Consider the following 24,669-nt stretch of genomic DNA (forward strand, 5'->3'; position numbering starts at 1 on the left):
TTCAGGATTTTAAACATATAATTTTAAGAACCTAATTATTTTTATCCAATTTTGATGATTTTCCAAAGTCAAAACAGGGGAACGCAAAATCATTCTGACCTTGTCTCACAAAATTTATTATATCTCATGATTCACAATTCCATTGCTTACACGGTTTCTTCTATAAGAAACTAGACTTAATAATATTTAATTTAATATTTTATTAATTCTCTAATTTGATTTTTAAAATTTTTGGAGATTTTTTAAAGTTAGATTATTGCCACTGCCCAAAACTGTTTTAGTGCAAAATGTTAATTATTAAGTTTATAACACCCTTATTTCCTTTCTCTACAATATTTCCCACCACTTTCTCTTATTTCTTTTCACTAATATATCAAGAACATAGAACCATATATAATAAAACTCTACTTTAGCTTCATTTCCATGCTTTTTCAATAATATCAAACTTAAAAATACATGAAAATCTTGATGTTCTTACCTTGTCTTATTGTTTCCAATCTTTTAACTTGATTTACTCTCTCCTCCAGCTTCTATTTCTTGAATCTAACTTGATATTCTAGCTTCTCATAGTCTCCTTATTATTTTTCTTTCTTGGTAACCATGAAAATTATTTTGATTTCTAGGTGAAAATGGTGAATTTTTGGTAGGACTAAATTGTAAATAATAAAAAGTTTCTTTATTCTCTTCACTTCTTTCTAACGTGGGATGCATGGACAATGATGGAGTGTCTGTGTGTTTTTTTTCCACACACACACACATATATATAGACTAAATAAAATTGTAACACCCCGAACCCGAGCCCGTTGCCGGTGTCGGACACGAGGGGTTAACAAGCCAAACCCACTTATAGCACCGACCAATTTGACATTTCCGGGCAAGCTGGAAAACTGCGTCACTGTCGCCTTAAAAGGCATATCTCGAGTTACAAAAATCGGAAACTGATTCCGTAAATTTTCCCTGAATTTAGACTCATATATACATCCCTGTATTTATTTCTAGAATTTTTGGTCGGGCCAATTGGTACAGTTTATTAGTTAAAGTCACCCATGTCACAGGGGTCGACTACACTGACCTTCGCGCGTTACAACTGGAATATCTCCCTGTACAAGGCTTCAATGCTGATGCCGTTTGTTTCTAATGAAACTAGACTCAAAAAGGAATCTGTACATATAAGGCATGACTTCTAATTCCTTCTGGATAATTTGTGGTAAATTTTCAAATTCAAGACAGGAGATCCAGAAACCGTTCTGGCCCTGTCTCACGAGAACTTTAATATCTCTTAGTAAACTGATCATATGATCGTTTCGTTACTTTCATATGAAAATAGATCCATCAAGGTTCGTTTACATAATTTATTCACTATTTAATACCATTCCTACTATTTTTAGTGATTTTCACATTCACGTCACTGCAGCTGGTAGCATCTGTTTTAAGGTAGGCCTTACCTAAATTGTAGTCTCTATGGACCAACTATAGTCTTGTCATACATAGGTCCACTTATGATCATATTTAGCCATTCCAATGGCTGATCATGTGACTAACACTCCCATTCCAATCCATAATCACATCATGAAACCATATATAAATACAAACCACAAATTGAATGGTCTAATGCCATACTCCACCTTTACGAGCCATTTTCGCATGGCCGTACACATATACATCACAAAGATACTTGAAAACAACCAAGGGTAGTCCTATACATGCCATATCCAAAATTCAACTAAAGGAGTACCAAAAGGGCTTTGATAGTGTGGTTGACTTCGACTTCGATGATCCCGAATCCGATCGCTAACGAGCAAAATCTATAAAACAGAGAGCCAAAGCAACGGGTAAGCATTTTTATGCTTAGTAAGTCTCAAGTAATGAAATCGGCTTTGACTAAAGCATTACATTCACATAGCCAAATGAATCACTTTATTAATACACATTCACATAATCGTACCTACTTCACACTTCATCAATATATACATTCACAAGATATCAACCCATTTCAAGAGCTGAAAATTCGTTAGTCGATTGAACGAATATTATTTCAAACGATCGACTTTTCCATTGCACATGTAAACATACCTTATCCTTTGGGCTTTTCGAGCGTACTAATTGGATTTATTACAGCAACCAACGCCACCTTCAACCCAAGCTTCTTCGAATACAACCGGATATAACCACACGACGAATGCCCTCGGTCTTAGCCCGGATATAACGACTTGCACAAATGCCTTCGGTATTAGCCCGGATATAACAACTTGCACAAATGCCTTCGGTATTAGCCGGATATAACAACTTGCACAAATGCCTTCGGTATTAGCCCGGATATAGTCACTAGCACAATTGCCTTCGGTCTTAACCCGATATAATTACTAGCATAAATGTCTTCGGACTTAGCCCGGTATCATTCAATTGCTCATGCACACATAAATCAATAATCATTACACATCCATATTTCATTTTCGTTACTAAGGCTCGAACACAAACATATCACTAGCATAATTGCCTTGGGACTTAGCCCGTACCATTCAAATACTCATACACACATATATCAATAATCATTACACATCCATATTTCATTTTCAGTTACTAAGGCTCAAACACAAACATATCACTAGCATAATTGCCTTCGGGACTTAGCCCGGGTACCATTCAAATACTCATACACACATACATCAATAATCATTACACATCCATATTTCATTTCACATAATTCAAGTAGGGTCATTACTCGAAGACTTACCTCGGATGTTGTCAAACGGCTTCAACGGCTATTCGATCACTTTTTCCTTTCCTTTATCCAATTGTGGCCCTCTAAGCTCTTGAGCTAATTCAAACAATTTCAACTTATTAAAGTCTCACTTGCTAGCCTTGGCCGAATACACATATCATTGACCCAACATCACATAACTAAGCACTTTAGTCAATTTTCTTTAATTTCGCACACATTCGGCCTTAGCTCACATCAAGGTAGCCGATTACCTACTTCAAGAATAGGCATCATTATGCTTGCCTCTAACCGAATGCATGCACAACAATTCCCCTATTGTGGCGAATATGCATGTCCATGTTAGCCAATTTTATACTTCAAAACCAAACATCATCACATATAAACATATATCAAAACACAAATTTTACCTATCATGCAACAAGCAAAAATCGCACTTATGAGCATACCATGGCCGAATACATCACACACCATCCCTTTCAATTTTCGGTCATGGTTAAACATAGAACTCCATGTCTTACTCAAGAATGCTAAGAGAAAATTCAAGAGTAGTCAATCCATCATTACATGCATCATCAACAAGCTTCATATTTAGCATGCAATGGCTTTAACACAATATCAACCTTGGCCAAATACCATTTCCATGGCATAACAAGGATTTGAACCATGGCTAACATGAACATCAAGTTAGCAACTAAAACATGCATGAATCTCATGACACAACCTCATACATACCTTAATCTTGATGCAAGTATAGCCAAATCTCCTTCTAGATCTCTTCTAAACCAAAAATGGAGCAAAAATCCTCCCTTTTCCCTTAGTATTTTCAGCCAAAGAATTGAGAATGGATGAACAAATTTTCTCCTTTCTTTTCCTCTACTCACGGCAACAAGGGGCATCCATCCATTTTTTTGTCAACCTTTTCTTTAATGCTAACACATTATTTAATTGCTCCCAACATGCCTCACTAACCCAACATGTTGGAAACATGTTTTCCTTTGCCCATCACACCCATCTTGGCCGGCCACTATAGAATAATTTGGGCAATTTTGACATGCAAGTCCACCTTTGTGTCAACATGCACAAATAAGCCATTACAAATTAGCCTATCATTTTTTTACCATGTTTCACCTTGATCCCTATTTAATAATTTCTCATACATTTGGTAAAATTAGAGAATGAAACTTCCACATATTCATGTACACACATAGTAAGCATAAAATATAACAATTAATTATTTTTATGCCTCGGTTTTGTGGTCCCGAAACCACATTCCGACTAGGGTCGTTTTGGGGCTGTCACAAAAATAATAAAATATCTTATTAAAATATTAAATAAATAATTATTATCTAATTAAATAATTATAAAATATCACCAACATCATCATTACTTTCTAGATTTCTCTCTCTTCCAATTGACCATTTTGCCCTTTGTGATCTTTTAAAATTCCATTCTTGAGTCACCACTTAATTTAGTAAAATTGCAATTTAGTCCCTCATAATTCTTCACCTATTCAATTTGGTCCTAATTCATCAATTTTCCTTGGTTTCTAGATCATTCCACCCTTAAAATATTTTCACTATTAGTCTTTTAACTTTTTCATATTTACCTTTAATCCCTCAGATTTTAAGTATTTACTCTTGGGCCACAAAACTTTTCTCACTTTTACAATTTAGTCCTTTCTTGAATCAGTATGTCATAATATACTTTCCAGTGACAAAACTCAATTTTCCTCTTCTTGTTTCTTTATTTCCTTATTTTACTATATTAAGGATAATATCTTACTGTAGAAATTTTCTGGGTGTTACATTTCTCTCCCCCTTAAAAGAAATTTCGTCCTCGAAATTTCCTTATTTTCTTTTGATCATGAACTTCATTATTTCCATAATTCTATAGCTTCTTTGTGCACATATTCATCTAGTTTATCATTTATATCCATTCCCTATCCTTTCATTTCATAATTTATTTTTAATTCAATATTGCGAACATAACTTATAACGAAAATTGCTTACCTTTTTATAAGAGGTCCAATAGACTAAACAGAACACTTAGGATATACGAAACAGATATAGAAGTGTATTATTATGCACTATTAATCAGAGAGCACTTGGTGAGTACCAACGTGCTATTATCGAATAATACGCTAGAGTCTCTTAATGGAATACCACTAATATCTTAGTAGATCTAATCTCATCTTCTTGGGCAAATTATATTATGCACACATATCACTTTTACACTTTTAGCATAATGCTTTTACATACTTTACAATTTAATCATTGTCCTAATAACCTGTATGTTTATATCTTCTCTTTCTTTAATACATGTAATATATTTCAAAATTCACTAATAATCTTTATCATGTACTTCATATATCACTTTCTAATTCCAATTTCACTTTCAATTCATTCATAACTCAATTTAATTTCCATTCAATTCAACAATAACACTACCTCATACTTCTCTTACCTATATACATAATTTAAATTTAACATTTAATAATAATAAATAATTTGAATTATATTAATACAACCGCATAATCGAGTATGTCTATACTCAATGGTATTACCATAATTCAAATTATAAAACTATAATAAATAATAGACATCAAACATGTAACAATATAAGTCATATGTGTTAATTTATGCTTTAATTTCATATCTCAACAATAGTCTTACATCAAATGGCATCATTTATCATCTATATTATCTTTAATCAATTCATAAACCATTGGTTCAAGCTTTCAATCTCATATCTCAATTTCAATTCACATTTCAATTCTTAATTCCACTTTTTTTTTCATACTTTCAATAATTCAATCAATCAAATTCATTCGATTTTCTCATTAATATAGTAAAATAAGGAAATAAAGTGAAAAGAATAGAAAATTTGAGTTATGTCACTGGTAAATGTATTTTATGACATATTGATTCAAGAAAGGACTAAATTGCAAAAGTGAGAAAAGTTTTATGGCCCAAGAGTAAATACTCAAAATTTGAGGGATTAAAGTGTAAATATGAAAAAGTTGAAGGAGTAATAGTGCAAATATTTTAAGGGTGGAATGATCTAAAAACTAAAGAAAATTGATAAATTAGGACCAATTTGAATAGGTGAAGAATTATGAGGGACTAAATTACAATTTTACCAAATTAAGTGATGACTCAAGAATGAAATTGTAACACCTCCTAACCCCAAACCATCACCGGAATAGGGTTACGAGGCATTTTTGGACTTATACACTAGAATTTATACAAAATCGAGTCATAAATTTTCATTACAAATCAAAACCTTTCAAATTTCATCTTAAAGTCTCTAATATGGGCCTACAGGGCCCAATATATGTTTTAGAAGTGATTCGGAACTAAACTGGCAACTTTAGAAATTTTTTCTTGAAGATAGGGGCACAAGCCCATGTGGCCTGGGACATGGCCGTGGGGCCAGGCCATGGGCAGATTCTAATTTATTCACACGGTCTGGGCATACGCCCATGTGACTTGGCCTTGTGAAAACATGATTTTTGACCATTTTTAAGCTATTTTCACATGCTAAACACATCTATTTCATGCCTAAACATTTACTAATAGTTCTTAAATTAAATATCATTCATTATGCCATTCAAACTTAGCAAATATTCATTCATTCACTTCAATACCTCTTAAGAATTATGTACCACAATTCATATCAAAATTATACAATATTATCGTACTAGTCAAACTCATGTAAGATATGCATATTTCATACCATGCTTTAACAACTTTCACATTTATACACTATCATATACAAAATAACACCTTAACGACCTAGGTACATGTCATTTTACCAAAAGAAAAGTATTCACCACTTTAAGTCCGGGATTGGCTTGTATGCTGAGTCCTTAACTTTTTTTCATACCTAGACCTGAGCATGGAAACATGCCGTACGCTGAGTATACACTCAGTGGTATTTCTATAAACTAATAATTAAAACAATAATAAGCTATGTATATACATTGTAACATAACTTTTTATTTCATAATCTTGTTAGCTTCATCACTCACCTTTAACTTATAGCTCTTAAATGTATTTAAACAATTCTTTTTATACTTTTCATATCATTCAATATCTTTCAATACTTGTATAACAGTCACAGTCACAGTCACATAATCAATAGCAGTCAGTCTTTGTCTTTAGTACTTTCAATTACCCCTATTAACATAACTCGAACCTGGACGGATACACGGATCCAACCCACACACCAGGGACAATGTATAGTGTTTCATCGACCGAAACCGGAATACACCATAGGGTAATAGTAACAGTAGCAGTAATAGTCATAGTCAGGTACAGAGTACCTCTTCGAAACGAATCCAGAACAGTCACAATAGTCGACACATATAGTGTCTTATCGACACACAGTCGGAATATCCCTGAACACTTCCAATCCTATGGCATGCCAATTATATCCGACTAGTTCGACACTTGAAAATAGGGTGTACAAATCGTTACATTTCAATACAAAAGCAGTAATAATTTCTATCATATCATTCATTATACATTCTAACTACTAAGAATAGCAATTACGTTGTATTAAATCATTAAGCATAGTTTATAGAAATACAAACCAAATTTCTCGAGTTTACCCGATATCCTCGTTCACTTTCTCCTTTCCCTTTTTCGATGATGTTTCCGGTGCTACTTTGGCTACATAAAATTTAACATTTAAAATTATCAATATATATTATTTAATAACACACTTTTGTATTTCCATGTATCTTTTACTTAAATTCCAATTTAGTCCTTCCACCATAACCATTCTTTTTCTTCAAAACAAATCCTATATTTTCATCCAATTATCATTTTAAACTATTCCAACTCTTAACTTTACAGCATAAAACACTAATTATAACATCTTCTCAATTCAATCCCTATTATTGCAAGACCTATATTTTCTTTCACAATTTAATCCTTCTCCTACTTCTAACTTGAATTGCCATCAAATTAACACTTAATTCTTCCATTTATTCAACTTAATCAACATCTAAAAATTCAATAACTTTCTAAATTTCAACATAACTCAAGTAGTATTCTTTCCTAGGATTCCATAGACATCAAAATTACAAGAAAATGGATCAAATTGACTTACCAATCAAGCTTGGAACTCTAAAACCCTAAATTTTCTTTTTCTTTTTCTTTCCCTTTTTCTTTCTTTCCCTGTTCGTTTCATTTTCATTCTTTCTTTTCTTTATTTGTTTTATTTAATTACTTTATTATATTATATTATTATAATATACTTTAATCATTTATTATTTTCTTATAAAATAAGTAAATACACATGTTTATTACATGAGTACCATTTATATTTTTACACATTTTATTTATTTTTACCATACATTTGTCACCTTATGACCTAACTACTAATTTAGTCCCTCGGCTTTCCTTTATTCAATCTAGTCATTTCACTAAATTAGCCTTAATTCAAGCTAATTCACTTAATCAAAGTATAATCAACTACACTACTAGCTTCGGAAATATTTCTAATAAATATTTACGAATTTATTTTGCAAAAATAATGACCCGAAAATTTCAATTTTTCCAATGACCTTAAAATTTGGGTCATTACAGGAATTTTAAAATATCACCAACATCATCATTACTTTCTAGATTTCTCTCTAGTCCAATTGAGCTGCATCTATATCTACATTCAGCTTGTCGCCCCCAGGTTCATTTCATAAAATAATGCCACGACTCGGGTTACTGAATGAAGGGCCATAAACATCTTCAACCTCCTCCGGACCTTCATCATCGATACTGTCCGGAACCTCATCAACATCGGGGTCAATAAAATCTTCAACGTCTTGATCAGAATCTTCACCATTATTGGTCTTTTCTCTAACATTTTCCTCTGTGCTTATTATCACCTCTGGATGTATTTGTAGATGGGGACCGGGAATAGGGTTGTTATACGAACTACTACCATAATTAGGATTTTTGGGTATCTGCAATGTCCCTTCGCATTCTAATTGGTCTGTCCATCCGACATTAAGATCAAAGTCAAATTTGCAATGTTGATTTATTGGACTAACATTCTTAACAGGCTCTAAGTCTGCTAACTCGATAAATAACTCAACTGGTTGGGGGTTCTCACTCTCAATCGACCACCATATTTCCATCATAGTGCCCAAGTCATCATCATCTAACAGCTGCATCTCACAAAATTTGAACGGATCTGTAGAGATTGGAAACTTGTAAAATAATCTAAACACCACCCTTCTACAACGTATAGCTATTTTTGCACTAACCTTCATTTTCATTTTTGCTAGCTTAACATTTCTTTTTGAATCGCAAACCTACTCTTTGCCGACTTTGAAATACATAACCAACATCACCTTCTACAATTTCACTATAAAAACATCAAAAACACATCATTATTCATCTTCAATAGATTTTTTGAACTCTCCTACTGAACACAATAATTTCACCATTCTATATATGCTAGAGAACCAAGTGGTGGAAAAATAAAATATTAAATATTAAATTTTTATATTAAAAAATACAATATAAAGTGATGGAACCATTCTAAATGGCTCCACCAAATAAAGTATTAATTTTAAAATTTTAAATTTAATTTTAAAAACTTTTGAATATCTTTAAAATTAATTTAAAATTAATAATTTATAAAAATTATATTTAAAATTAGAAAATATTTAAAATATACATTTAAAATATTATAAAAAATAAATTTGAAAGGTCATATCTTTAAAAATAATATATTTTAAAAATATTTAAAATATTATAAAACAAATTAAAAATATTTAATATTTAAAATATTATAAAACTAATAACAAAATTTGAAAGGTCATTTTTTGAAATATTTAAATGTTTTATATTATTAAACAATATATTTAAAATTTCAAAAATAATATTTAAAATTTAAAAAAATAATTTTAAGAATATATATTTAAAATTTTAAAAATATATTATAAAACATTTCAAATATATATTTCAAATTTTTAAAATTAATAATAAACAAATAAATAAAATAAATAAGGACAAATAAAAAACTTAAAAAAAGTAAATAAATAAAACTTAAAAAGAAAGAAAAAAAGTAAAAGGACAATTTAGAAAACTGACTTGAAGGAAAAAAAAAATTGGCGTTTAGATGTTTTAATAGGGAAGTAAGGTGTCAAGAGGTAATTTCTTGAAATCTAATTGCACCAATTTATTTGACTCCATCAGAAAAGAAAAAACTGGTAAAATCTCCTTTATATTTTTAAAAATCACAGTATTTCTCTAATATTTATACAAGTGGCGTCATTCTACATGATTTCACCAAAAAAATAATTTTTTAATATAAATTACTGATGTGACATGTTAATAGCTCCAAATACTTTGACTCTACTAAATTTTACTGTAGATTTTAGATTATTTTCATATTTTATAAAAAAAAAGTTATTTAAATAATTAATTAACTTTTATGGTCATTTTATAAAAAAATTAATTTTAGATAAAACAATTTTAGATATCCAATCTCGAGATTAACTCTACTCCCTACACTCAAATTTATATTCTATTTAGGCGTAGGAATTTACTTTTAATAGATTCATATCACCTCCAAAACAGGAAACGGAGCCAACTAGTGATCACCTTACCGCAGAGAGCACTGGTTGGCGAGAGAGGGGGAGACCCACTGCGCACGACCCATCTACAAGGGACGAAGAAAACAACAGGGGAAGAAAAGAAAAGGATAAGAGAGAGAAAAAGGAAAGGAGAGAGGGGGCGCCGGCAGCGGAAACCGACAAAGGAAGATCTCCTCACGCTTGCAAAATGAGAAAAAGCAGAGAGACTAGGAGAATTTTTTGTAGACTTTATATTTATTATTACTACTTTATATGACTATTAAAATTACTTAATAATTTTTTTTTAACTTCCCACTCCTTTCTTTTTCTTTTCCTTTCCTTCCTTTACTACTTTTAATCCGAACATAATGTTAATTTTACAGATATAAGCATCCCTCTTCATATAAATATATATACACACACGGGAGTTACTGAAGCTCACAAATCTAATTAAATTTCAAAAAAAGAGGGAGTTTCTTTGCATATGGAGAGTGCTTAGACAAATACAGGAAAATAGCAGCACCTAAACCTGCTTAACAATTGTAGTTTATATGATTTACAATGATGAAAAAAAAAAAAAGAGTCCCTCTTGCATGATTCAACAACCTTCATGTTCCCATCTACTGTACTTGGACTCTATACCATGTCTGAATTATTGTACTGATAAACTTCAAGGAATATGAAAAGTCAATTACCTTTCTACACCTACATCGCCCACTTGGATTCAGGCAACAGTGTCAAATCCTCTGAAACCCATCTCAAAACTGGAGGATGTTTTCGAACACCCTGATTTCATCAAACACTAACATACATATATTTACATCCTAACAAAGCAATGGTCCAAGCATGCCTCGTCCCTGGTCGCATGCACTAATTGTTTTGTCCATATACCCCCTTATACCCTGTCGAACAAACACCTGCGTATTGTTACTGCAAACTCACCAACTCTGTTGGGGTGGAAAATGACTGCACACATGCCTAAGCAAATGATAGTAGCAGCAATTATGATTACAGCCGGACGGGACCTCAATCTCATGGTAGCAAATCCACACGATTTTCTCGAGTAATCCTTGCTGAGGTTCACATTCATGATAATTTCTTTGTTTAAAAGTGGAACAGTTTCACTGGGAGTAGGTGCTGCCATTATTGTCTGTAGTTTACTAGTTCTCTCCTCCAAAACCTGCAAATAGAAAATCATTCATTATAAGCATTGAAATTATGTATAATATGTAAAAGCTAGGTATTATGAAATATCAGTTTCAAAATCCCTCATAGTTTCCTCGTAAGTTCTTCAACTCTTCATCCAACATCCATTTCAAAAACCTATTCAAACATGACTGCGATATCCAAATAAAGGAAAAAAACTTCTAAAATATTTGAACATACTTGAATCGGACATATACCCCTATTATGAAATATAGGTTTTTGAAATCCCTCTTAAAATTTCATGCACTAGAAATCATATTTCTTAAAAGTTCTGAGGCATAACACAAGATCTGTAGAACACTCGACAAACTTTGAGGCCTTGAATATTTTTTGAATCACAATATACAGAGCCAAGAAAGTAAATTTGGCTAATTTATCAAAATTGAGTCCTCACCTGAGAAATATTTGGAACAATTGATAGCTCATTGTTATCGAAACTGCTTTGAGAAACCTGGTTTCTTTCTTGCTCAATGTACTCTGAACGAAAGACGGGAATTTCACCTTTCTGAAGTTCGTTACTTAGGATATCTCTAGCATGATTCATATATTTCTGTAATAACCTTACATCTGAATCATTAGTTCCATCAAACCTGATCATCTCCACCACAATCTTCAGATTTTGTAATATTTTCTTCAAGATGAATGTTGATTCATTTTGTATGAGAAAGCTCAATAAACGATTGAATCTTAGAATCTGAGAAGAGGCCATAGTTTCTTTAAAATTTTCCAATGTAGGCTCCCTCAATAACCATGCTATATCTAAGAGAAATTCAGAGTAAGCTCTGTGTTGAGAAGTTAACGTTTCACATGCCTCAAACAACGACCCAGTGGAAGAAAAAATCGATCTTTCTTGAAAAACGGAGGCATCAAACCTCTGCTGTATTGATTTCATCTCAGAACAAACTTCCTTGTCTCCGATTAGGACAGGAATAAAATTTGACAATCCAGACTGATTCTCAACCTACAAAAGAAATCCACATATGAAAAATGAAATACCCCAAGAGATGACTCAAACATATTACGTTGAAACTTCATTGAGATCGATATATATTTTGTATCTCAACCAAAGGGGAAAATTCATTCCATAATTTATAACAATAGAAAGATAAGTATTTAATGTAAATCTTCTCTGTTCATTTAGCAAGATGCAGCATGGATTGAAATATTTTGTCAAATATTCTCCTTAAGAAGGGATGACAACTGAAATATTAAGACAACTTTCATGGTACCCACCTCGATGAATGCAGGACCAAAGAGATCCGGTTCAGTTTGTGGGATGTATATCTTGTATAATTGATGATCACAACTAGGAGAATCATCTTTACTCTGAACAAGTGAGGATGCAACACGATAATAACAGGGCAGATACCTTCCGGCAAAAGATACTAGAAATCTGTAAAAATCATATTTCTTATGCATCAACTAATCAGATAAGGGGGATGATTAGCGGTTAGAGAAGGATCACTCATAAGAGTTGTCAACTGAAAAGTTTTCAGAAAGAGAAAAAAAGGATAATGAAGATCAGAAAGAAAGTGAATTTTGGATAAATACATATGATAACTTATGAAGGTAAATCCATACCGAAATTTAGGCTGCAGCCAATTACTTCCACAAGCAACAAACTCCATTGGCTTGCCAGCCTCAAAACATGCAGGATAAACAAAATGAAGTCTTGGGACCTGCACCTCCGCATCAATTTTCACCATTGAAGTTCCGTCTGCACATACAAGAGACCTTAATCATACAAAGAGATCCAAATGAACGAAATACAGATACCTACAAGACCAAAGAATTTAAACCAGGAACTGAAGCAGTTTAGATTTAACATGAAATCAAGAGCTTATTTTGAAATATAAAATCATAACTCCAGCTGCAGATTGCTTGGTTTGAGACCACCAGATGGCCATGATGAAGGAAAAGATTCATTCACTGGAAATTCTCTTCCAGAAATTTCAACCATCATTTCAAGGCTTGGAGACATCAATTTCATAAAATAAAATTAATATAATGTGTTAGTGAAAAATTACATTTGATTCTCACCTTTCCTAGAACGGAAAATCATGTTGTTAAGATAAATAGTCATGAAACCTCTCCCATATAGCATCCTTCCGGGTCTAAAGACAAAATCATGCATGTAGGCCATTGGATTTTCCGTTAACTGTTTGGTAGAAGAAAGAAAAAGTTAAAATCTGACAAATCTGCCAAAAACATGAAAGAAAAGGAAAGAATTGCAAGCGCAAGAAGATAATTTTCAGTCAGAAAAAGAAAAATCATAATGTTGGCCTGAATTGTTATTCATTATTGTCATTAACTAAATACAAATAAGGGCATAAAAAGTATCAAGACATAGCACATTTCTGATATGTCCATAAAGTTGATTTCCATCCATAGAAAGCATCAAAATTACCACATTACTACATATGTACGTTCTAAATTATTTGATGTATATACCATATACCAATTATCATTGTTTCTGGTAAAACAAGCAAGTCATCAAAACCGGATAAAACTCAAGACTTTGAAGAACTATGCAGTTAAGGTAATATCAGCAAAAGCTTTTTCTCTTTACATTGTTGATTGAGATCAAAGGAAAAACAAGTTATCGGCTTTGAAGTTGAAAAATTGATGTCATGAACAGACCAAATATAACCAAGAAAGAGATTAAAAAAGCCATCTGATCAAACCATTACCTTCACCCACATATTGTTTGGCATTGAAATAAACACAGTCAAGATAGTGCAACCGGGACGGATGTAGCCTTCCAACTCAACAGGCATGTTGGCCAGCCATTCAAAAATCTGTAATTCAGTTGGCCAAATGCTAATAAATTCCCCAGACCTCTAACCACAGAAGCGTTTGATCTAATTAAATACTAAACTGTTAAGAAAAATTGTTTAAAATACTTGGTGCCGAAGTCTTCGTGGGAATTCTGCCGGATTCCAATCATAAAGCTTGAAAGAGATCCTGCCTGTAGGGCACTATAATGAAACACAAAATCAATATATATACACACAAAGACATGCAACAGAAAGTGAAGATAAAACATGGCTAGCGCGAACAAATTGGAGAACCCACCATGGATGAGTATGCCGTCTTACAGTCACAGTAAGAAGCAGAATTGGAAAACTTGGAATCATCTTTCCCTCCATCTGTTTCAGTGTCAATAAGAGTTACAACACTATCATTACGAATATCCTGCAACAGGGGAGCCGAACAATGAGCAGAAACAAGAGCTTCTTCAGACTCAAAGGCTGGTTCTTCTTCAGCTATCAGGCCACTCAAACCATCTGAATGATACAAAGTAATAAGGTATGCAACAAGGAAGGAGAACTTGAAGTTTCAAAGAGAAGAAAAAGGATGATTTATCCACAACAGCAACATTAAATCTAATTTTAAAAACCTTTTCCTGCTTCACCATCACAAGCAATGCCATCGCTTTGTATAGCACCTTGAGATTCTTTATTGACAGCAGTCTTAGAACCAACAAGCTTCCTTCGCCGTCTAATGTTGTGACGCTCTAGTTTCCTTCGACAACTCCTCTTACCTTCATCAAAATCAGACAGCAGGTGGAACCTGAAAAGTAATTGAAAGACAAACTTCAATACAATAAATAACAATAGCCGTGCACCCAACCCAACCCCAGCCCCCACCCAAAAGAATTCCAGCTCTTAAAAATTACCATTAAGAACAACTCCATTCATGTTTTAAACTTCAAAATTCACTTCTAGACTATACACTTCCATGAACAGAAAACACTAACTGTAAACATCAGCAAAAAAAAAGATGAAAAATTGATTACAACTTCTAAAGGTTCCGTTCAATTGTTATTTGCTTACCCAGACTTGGGAGTGCTTGCTGGATACACTGCGTATCGAACACGGTACAATTAGATTCTAAGTAGTTTCATGTATAAAGGGATCCGTAGATGTCACTTCCCTATGTCTGCAGAGTTGGACACTGGTACTTAAACAAGAATGAAGAATCCGAGCAACATAGCTTTTGCTATTTAATTTTCGCCCTAAAATTTCATTTCTACAGCTAAATATACTGTAGAGGGTCTTTTGGTAAGGTGAGGAGACATTAAAATCTAGCAAAATGAGATGTCGTGGAGAGATGGAGGAGAGGAAGATCGAAGCAGATTCTAGAAAACAAGTGCGGCGGAAGGCACGTAGCTGTGATTGTAGAAAGTTGTAGAGAGAACCTTAGAGTGCTAAGTTTGCCAAAAAATCAAAAAGTCCCAAATGAAACGTTCAAACCTTTATTTATAAATGGTTATGAAAAGAAAGTGGGCATAAACTCGTTAAAATGATGGGTAGTAGGAAAAGTAAATTATACAGACAATGGGTATAAAAACAGTTGCATAAAAATTACACCCACTTAAAATATTTTAGATAGCGAGAACAATTTTTAAGTGCAAATGCAAGAAAAAAGGAGGTAACACTTTTATTCCACAGAAATGTTAAAAGAAATAAAACTTATTAACATTTTCTATATATGAGCCTTCAAGCCATGCTCTCTAGGAGATCCAAAAAATGAAACAACTCAATAATTCTGCCAACCTCTTCCCATTTCCTAAAGTGCAGTTAACGATTAATAGAGTAATTAGTTAAAAAAAATCATCTACATATACAAACTATGAAACTAAGCATTGAATTTCATAATGAAAACAAAAACCTTCAAAAAATTTCAATAATAAAGCCTAATTTATAAGTAGATAGACTTGTGTTTAGCCTAAAATTTGAGAAGCAACCGGGGGAGGGGGGGATATAGCAGAAGAACAAGAAAATAGTGTAAAATAGAGCTTACTTGCCACACTGTTGGCAATATCTCTTGGTTTCTCCATCGATCAAAACGGTGCTGGAGTTGGCGCATCGTAGACAAATTCTATGCCTCCTGTGATAACCTTTAAGCTCGCTAATATCCACTTCGCAACCCGGAACTTGGCATCGACACGTCCCCGACCCGACTCGACCGGTTCGGGCCCTCTTTTTCCCCGGCGCCCCCGCCTCTTCCTCTTCAAGCTTCTCGACTTGGGCATCGATCTCGGGGCACGCACAGGGGACCCGACCAGCTATGAAATTCGAACAAGTCATCCTCGGGTCCCGCTTCCGTACACGATCGGGCGCCGGAGCTGTATTGGGATCGCCAGCCAGAGCGTCTAAAGGAGGAGGAGAGAAACCATAGTCGTCAAAGGAAATGGGTAAGTGATCGTCAGAAGTTAATTCGAGGAGATCATTCCAGTCCCAAACGGAGGAAGTCAGTTCAGGTCCGGTCACCGGAAAGTCCATTTTACGATTCTCAGACCGATGATCGCCACGAGGCGTTTGCGTAGCAGGAGATGGATCTTGGTCCATAATATAAAAAAATCCCCAAAGTCCATACGATTTGGTTATTTTGGTGGTTGGATTGGTTGACGGGAAAAAGGGACAAAATCAACGGGTCGGTCGGGTCATATCGATACCCGGAGTTTTTTATTAACATTAGGTGGCGACTCGTATCGAAGATTCCAGCTCTTTATTTTTATTTTTTTCTGGGTTAATGCCATGATATGTCCTCAAATTACAGTGTACATTTCAAATTAATCTTTAAACTTCAAATCGCTCCAATTGAGTTCAGTTATGAAAGTGTCACTATCATAACCAATTTACTCATTAACTTGGATATTAAATTATAGCTCAAATTTGACATGTAATGTATTTAAGACACATGTATACTTATTTAAATCTAATATTGTAAAAATATATTCTAAATTTTTATTGACATTGCTTTTTATTTTTAAATTCTTTTCCAAATCCGAACTAATATTTAACTTATAAATCAATGTCTAGACTGATGGAAAACCACTTTGAATTTCAATTATAATATTTTGAAGTTTATAGATCAATTTAGAATATATACAATAGTTTGGGGATGTTTTGTAAAAAAACCCTTTGTGTTTTAAATCATTTCTATTTTTACCATTTTTGAGTCATGGGAAATGACGAAAATGTGGTTATTGTGGCGACATCGTATATAAGGGTGTGACGCGCCTGGGAAGGACACGCGGAGGGTGGAGCCGTGAAGGGTATACGTGGGGAGGAAAGCGCGTGGGATAGGAAGGTGGAGAATTGTTGTCGAAATTAGATGAAGCGGCGAGATGATGACATGTCTTGTTCCAAAAAAAGGGGATATTTATAAGACAATAATAAGCTCAGAACCGATTCACCAAAGTCAAATCTCAAAAGTCACGCATTTTTATGGTTTTGCTTTCCCCTCAATGCTGTCTTAAAACTGTTTGCACTGTACCTTTTCATTCAATTTAATTCTAAGATGCCTTGTATATTTTTGTTGAGAATAGAATTGTAGTATCTTATCCTGTAATCATCATATCTTAATAAACAAATTTAAGTTGAAATTAAAATATATATATATATATATATATTATGTCCAATCAAATCATGGTTGTCGTTACCATAAATAAAGAATTGATGATTCAAAATGTGATTTGAAAGTTTTCATTTTTATAATTCAAAACTTGGAAATCTGTTTATTTGCCTTTGAAGCAATTATTATTAATATGTAAGTCGGTTTTACCAGTGAGAATTTTGAATTTTTTAATTATGCTGTTCAGTTTATTTGAAATAAAAAAAAACCAAAATTTTATTTATTATCTCTCATAAAGACAAAAATACAACATTCTTTCACTAGAATTTAGAATTAATGAAATAATTATATAGCTAACCTATCTGCATTTGAGGTTAGATACACCCTTTAAATTAGAAACATAATTGCTTGATATATTTCATCATAAATCAAATGATAATTGGTGAATAAATCAGCTTAATTAGAAAATATATTTTGTTATAAAATTTAACTTTTACGCCTAGTTAGGAGTTATGTATATGGGAGTTATGTGTATGGGAAAGATAATTCAGGCCGATTATTTAGGATGTGCTCAACATGCTGAAAGGGTTTACATCCTGTCCTTTCGAATTCGTAGCGAAAGAAGGTAATGTTACTACGCATGTGATGGCATCCGAAGGTATGAAACATTCGGAAGATTATTTTTGAGTTAAAGAAGCTCCACTTAAGGTTTTGGAACTAGTCAATCTGGATTGCCATTTTCACCAATCACCGTAGTCCCCTCCTCTTTTTTTGAAGTTCTTGGTTGAGAAATGTGGTCTTTCTTGAGGAATCTCAACCCTAGTCTCTGATTGATGCCACTGTTTGCCAGTTATGGAAGTTTTGGCCATTTTTGGTTTGCTTTTTTCGTTGAGTTTGGAAGTCGTTTCTTGTAAATTTTGTGTTTAGTTTTCCTAAGTTTGTTTTTTATTTTCTACCTAATTTTGTTGTTGCTAATTTTTGTTTTTAGACTGCTGTTTTACTTTGGTTTTGTTTTTTTTTTAGATTTTCAGCCCATGTTTTAATCAAAACGGACTGTTTATTTATAAAAAATGTATCTTTAATATTTTAGTAGAAGGATTATGAATCTCACATTGTTTAAAAATAAAAGGTGAATTTATACAGAGGCAAATTTAGGAGCTGACAGAAGTCCTACTCCCCTTAAAATGAGAAATTAGTATTTAAGCTCTTTAAAATTTTAAATTAATAAAAATAAAATTATATTTTAACCCCTTAAAATTATAAAAAATTAATTTAATCTTTTAAAAATTATAAAAATATAGACTGTTAAAAAATAAGATTTCATTCGACCCCTCCTAAAACAATTTTCTAATTTCACCCTTGAGTTTATATAAAAACCCATTTGTTAGCTACAGAAGGCTTGAGAAATGGGAAACATAGAGATATGAATAGTGGGGTACCTGGTTACGTCGAGGAGCTAGTGGAAAGAGACCGATAGAGGAGTGTGAATGTCTTATGTGCGTTGTGTCAATCTGCATTCTGGGATAGTTGAAAAACATGGGAGAGGAAAGAGGGACGGTAGATGAAAAGTTTTTTTGAAGGTTAGGAAGGTGTGATAATTAATGGAGTTATTTTACAATTTTTTTTTTCAGGAGTCGTGACTATCTTGTTGCTGATGGCTTGGATGCTTCTAAAGCAAACTCCTTCTACTGAGTTTGGGTTGTTCTTGAGTTGGCTCATTTTTATTTGTATTGGATTTCTTTCTGTTTTGGGGCTTTGTTTTTTAGATTTTAATAATAAAATCCAGCTAAATTATCTCAAAAAAAAATAAAAACAAAGATAGTAGAACCTTGGGTTTGTATAAAAATCTATGCTGTAAGTCTTATTTGCACCAAACTAAATATTAAATTTTTCATTTGATTTTTTCTAAATTTTGGAATATTGGAAAATGTAACTAAATATTAGGTTAGTGGTGTTGTCGCCATTGATATTTTACAAATCAAAACTTACATTGTGTTTGTTGAAAAATTATTTATTTATAAAAAATTTAGACATTTTCTCATTTTCATACCTCAGCATTTTGAATTTTCCATTTTTAAAAGAACACTTTTGATGCAGTTAACAAAGATTTCAAATTACTTAATGTTGAGTATTGGAGGAATCAATTTTCAGTTAATATTTCATAAAGATTCCTTATGTACTATTCTAATTCCAAATCCATATTGCATTTTACACCTAGCCTACAATTGCCAATTAAATTCAAAACTAATTTCTTTCCCTCATTTATTTTTTTAATTTTATTATTTTTAGGATAAAGTATATAATTAGTTTACCCTATTTTTTAATTTTATTATAATTCTTTATTTTATTATAATTTTTCATTTATGTATTTTTGTTTTAATCATTGAACTACAAAACCTTTTAATTTGCTCACTAATGTTATCATTCAATTTTGTTTTGGTCACCCTTTGTTAAACCATTAACAAAATTGTTGATTGTGATCTTTTTTTTTTAATTGGTATAATAATACATTTAGGTAGAAACTTCGTTAATGGTGGGTGACCAAAAAAAATTAAATAATAACATTAGCGATGAAATTAAAAGTTTTTATAATTTGATGACTAAAACAATATATATATTACTAATTAGATGTCTAATTATATAGTTTGTGTAACAGCTTGATTTTGGGCCTAGTTGGAATAGTGGTTTCGGGACTACAAATCTGACTTAAAAAATTTATTTTTATTATATTTTATGGTATAAAAATTCACGGGATGATTTTGTGAAAATTTTGTTCGAAAATTTTGACGTTTGGGCACTCAATTTAGTCAAAAGGACTAAATCTTAAAAAATGCAAAAGTTGAGTTCTACATGTTAAAGGTGTCCAATTGTTATGAAATTTTAAATTGGAGGTCCTTATATGGTAATTAGACCATTGGTTAATTTTTTGGTCAAAAATGGGCATGAAATAGGTGAAATAAAATATTTTTAAGTTAGGGGCATTTCGGTAATCTAATAATTAAAAGAATTAAAAAGCCAAAATAAGTCAAATTGTCCATCTTCTTCTTGTTCCAGCCGAATCTACCATGGAATCCATGGCTAGGGTTTGGTTCAAGCTTCCAAGCTTCATAGTAAGTGCATCCTAGCCTCGTTTTTAATGTTCTTTACATTTTTTAAGTCCCCGTAACTCGATTTACTTATTTCTAACATTATTTTGAGCTAGGATTCATGTTTAAAAATTAAACCATGAGTGATATGTATGTGTTTTGATGTCTAATGGCAGAAAATAAATGTTGAGTGTTAAATAAACGACTTTTACTAAGTGATTTTTGGTGAAAATGTCTAAAAGGACCATTTTGTAAAAAAAAATATAAAAATGTCATAAAAGTGTGATTGAGTGGAAATTGTGGGCTGTTATAGTTATGAAAATGATTCGGTTAGGCTTAAAGTGCAAAGAAATTGAATAAAAATCATTTTACGAGCTTAGAGGCAAAAGTGTAAATATGACAAAGTTTAGGGGCAAAAATATAACTTTACCATAATATGATTTTTGGGTCACGATGATTAATGTCACTAATTATCAAGCTAAATGTGATATTATAGATCAAGGAAAACGAGATTCGGACTTAAATCGGGAAGGTACGAGAGATTATGGAATAAAATGGAATAATTAGTCGTGCTCGAATTCGAGGTAAGTTCATGTAATAATAATAATAATAATAATAATAATAATAATAATAATAATAATAATAATAATAATAATGCAATTTCATACTTGAATTATAAATTATATTATTGTCTCATAAATTGAATGAGTTGTCATACGGATGCATATGACGAGAATTTGACAAGTAAGTACCTACGATAAGTTATCGTTGATTGTGATTGAATCTAAATTGGTAAGTTGATTTGAACTTGTTGAGCTAAAGGTTATTGTATGCTATGCATAAAAGGTGATCTACAATATGTCTATGATGTGTGATGACAATGTGATGAATTGTGATTTGTGTTAAAAAGCGATTATCATGATTATTAACATTATGTGAAATCATGAGCTTAATTACCATCATGAGATATATGATTCGGTCCTAGGGACAAGTTTCAACGAGATGTGTATTCGAAGAAGCCCCGAGTGATCGTGAGGAATGCTTAGGATTCAGATATCATGACACCATGGTTAATGAGATCACGTGTAAGACCATGTCTGGGACATGGTATCGGCGTTGATATGTGTGCCAGTGTAAGACCATGTCTGGGACATGGCTTCAGCGGTGATATGTGTGCTAGTGTAAGACCATGTCTATGACATGGCATCGGCACCGATATGAGACTTCGTATAAGATCATATCTGGGGTATGGCGTCGACATGTGGATCCATGTAAGACCATGTCTGGGATATGGCTTTGGTACTTTATTTGGTGTATGATGATTGTGACGTCCTTCAGTATTCTAGGTGGTTCAATGGGCCATTCAAGATTATGGTTAAGCAGTGGAGTAATATGTGAAAAGTGTTGAAAGGGTACAAGTATGAACACTAATCTTATGGTTATTGAGACTATGAAATGTCGAGACCTCGGTGAGCTAAGATGTATGAATTATGATTATGAATTTTGTTACAATATCATGCTAACTTACATTGTGTAATTGAACATGGAATCCATGAAATGGTGAGTTCATGATTAGTTGAAAATGAACGTATGATAGTTATCATCATATTGCACTAAAATAGTTTTGGACAGCAGCAGTAGTTCGACTTTGAAAATCCACAAAAAATCGTGAAAATCGAATTAGAAACTGAATAAAACATGAATTAAAGTACACTGAGTTTAGTTTCACACAGAGGAAACGGTGTAAGTAAAAGAATTTCATATTATGAGATATTTGAATTTTTGTGAGACAGGGTCAGAGTGATTTTGGGCTCCCCTATCTTAAATTTGGAAAATCACGAAAAATTGTACAAGAATAATTATGGGTTATAATTTATATTCTTAAAATCTTTGATGAGTATATTTTCAAAAGAAACAAATAGGAATATCATCTGAATCCCGTATGAGGAGATAATTAATTTTTAGTGAAGATGGGTTGGAACTATTGGACAGCAAAATAGGGGAGAATTTAAAGAATAAACTGTACTTATTTGCTAGACCAAAAATTCTAAAAATTTTATAGGATGAATATATGTGAGTCTAGTTTTAGGAAAAATTAGCAGATCTTAATTTGGAGATCCGTAGCTCAAGATATTAATAATTTAGTGACTATGACTCGAGTAGACAGCTTGGCTGGAATATGAGCAAATAATGGAATTATGTGCAACTTCGATTGTGTTACCCTGAGAATATGTTGTAAGAATTTTACAAAAGCATGTTAATAAATTACTTATTATTATTTTCGTACGGATTTACTAAGCTTTATAGCTTACCCACTCTTTTCCATTTCTTTAGTGTTGTCAGGTTAGCTCAGGGTTGGAGATCTTTGGAGGCAGCATCACACTATCAAATTATCAAGTTGGGGTATTAATAAACCTTAAGTGTTTTGAAGTGAGTGGCATGTACAGAGACTTAGTACTTTGTGTTATGTGTTTAATGGTTTTACCAAATGTATTGGCTTATAATGATTCAAGTGTATATAGCCATGAGATGTGGCTTATATTAGTTATGGGTTTGTAAACCTATTTATCCATGTGTAATGTGCTAACACCTTGATATGTGATCATTTGCTTATATGTACCGAAATCTTGTGTGATGTGGTTATACTTGTTTGCTATAATTAAGTTGAAGTTAATTAGTATGATGATAACCGTGGTATAAAAGCATAAGTTGTATTATAATAGACAAGGCCAAATGAGTATGAGAAACACAAGTATGATGACATGGAAATGTTATGTTTGTAACTTAATTGAGGATGCTTAATCTTTAATTGGATACCATGTTGTATGCCTTTGATGTTGTATAAGTGTGTGAGGGATTAAGGTTGACCAAGGCTTGGAAAATAGCCTAAGTGTTGGCCACACGACAGAGACAGGGCCGTATGTCTCAGTCGTGTGGAAGACACGACCTAGCACACGGGTATGTGTCTTGGCCGTGTGACCTTAAAATGTTGCTGACGTCATAAATAGAGAGTTACACAGGCTAGGGACAAGGGCGTGTCCGAGCCACACAGGCGTGTGTGACCACATGGCCTACCCATACGGGCGTCTGACTCTCCAAAACTAGAAAATTTTCTAAGTGTTGTAAAAAGTTTGTAAGTTCTTGGTTTAGCCTCGTACCGCCCTCGAAGTATGTTTTGGGCCTCGTAAGCCCATATAAGGGACATTATGAATTTGAATGAATGTTTTTAATTTGAACGAAATTTTTTTATGGCCCGATTTTTCATATATGTGTATGTTTAAGTCTGGTAATGCCTCGTATCCTGTCCCGACGTCGGACAAGGGTAAGGGGTGTTACATTTTGCCCTATTTTCTATTATATTATTCTAATTTTCATTAATTTTCATGTTTGAAATCATGCTAAAATTCTAAACTGAAAATCCTTAATTGAAATTTTTTTTCCTTGGTTTTATTATTCTATTTTAATTTTAAAGAAATTTTTTTATTTAACGATTAAAATTTAATTATAACATAATTAAAATTCTTTCATTAAATTGAATTATGTGGCATTTTTAAAATAAAAAATTACTCACGTGGTCAATATTACACATGTGAAAGACCAATAAATAAATAAAAATACTAAATCTATAACACCCCTTACCCGGTCCGGTCATCAGACTCGAGTTATAGAATGCTACAACATATAACAAAACAATTACATCTAAA

At 32.6% G+C, this 24,669-nt stretch overlaps 1 protein-coding gene across 1 annotated transcript; it reads right to left on the bottom strand.

The window, feature by feature from the left end:
• Positions 1–10,738: 10,738 nt before the first annotated feature.
• On the bottom strand, positions 10,739–17,043 carry LOC108489627 (squamosa promoter-binding-like protein 7). The gene is made up of 10 exons (XM_017794296.2): positions 16,323–17,043; positions 14,917–15,089; positions 14,592–14,803; positions 14,420–14,494; positions 14,207–14,314; positions 13,557–13,674; positions 13,098–13,233; positions 12,750–12,909; positions 11,911–12,477; positions 10,739–11,490 (listed from the first exon to the last, which is right to left on the bottom strand). The coding sequence occupies exons 1-10, from the start codon at positions 16,868–16,870 to the stop codon at positions 11,206–11,208; spliced, it is 2,382 nt and encodes a 793-aa protein (XP_017649785.1). The 5' UTR covers positions 16,871–17,043; the 3' UTR covers positions 10,739–11,205.
• Between the last annotated feature and the right edge of the window lie 7,626 nt (positions 17,044–24,669).

Source organism: Gossypium arboreum, chromosome 10, assembly GCF_025698485.1.
Source record: "Gossypium arboreum isolate Shixiya-1 chromosome 10, ASM2569848v2, whole genome shotgun sequence".
NCBI classification, from domain to species: Eukaryota; Viridiplantae; Streptophyta; class Magnoliopsida; order Malvales; family Malvaceae; genus Gossypium; species Gossypium arboreum.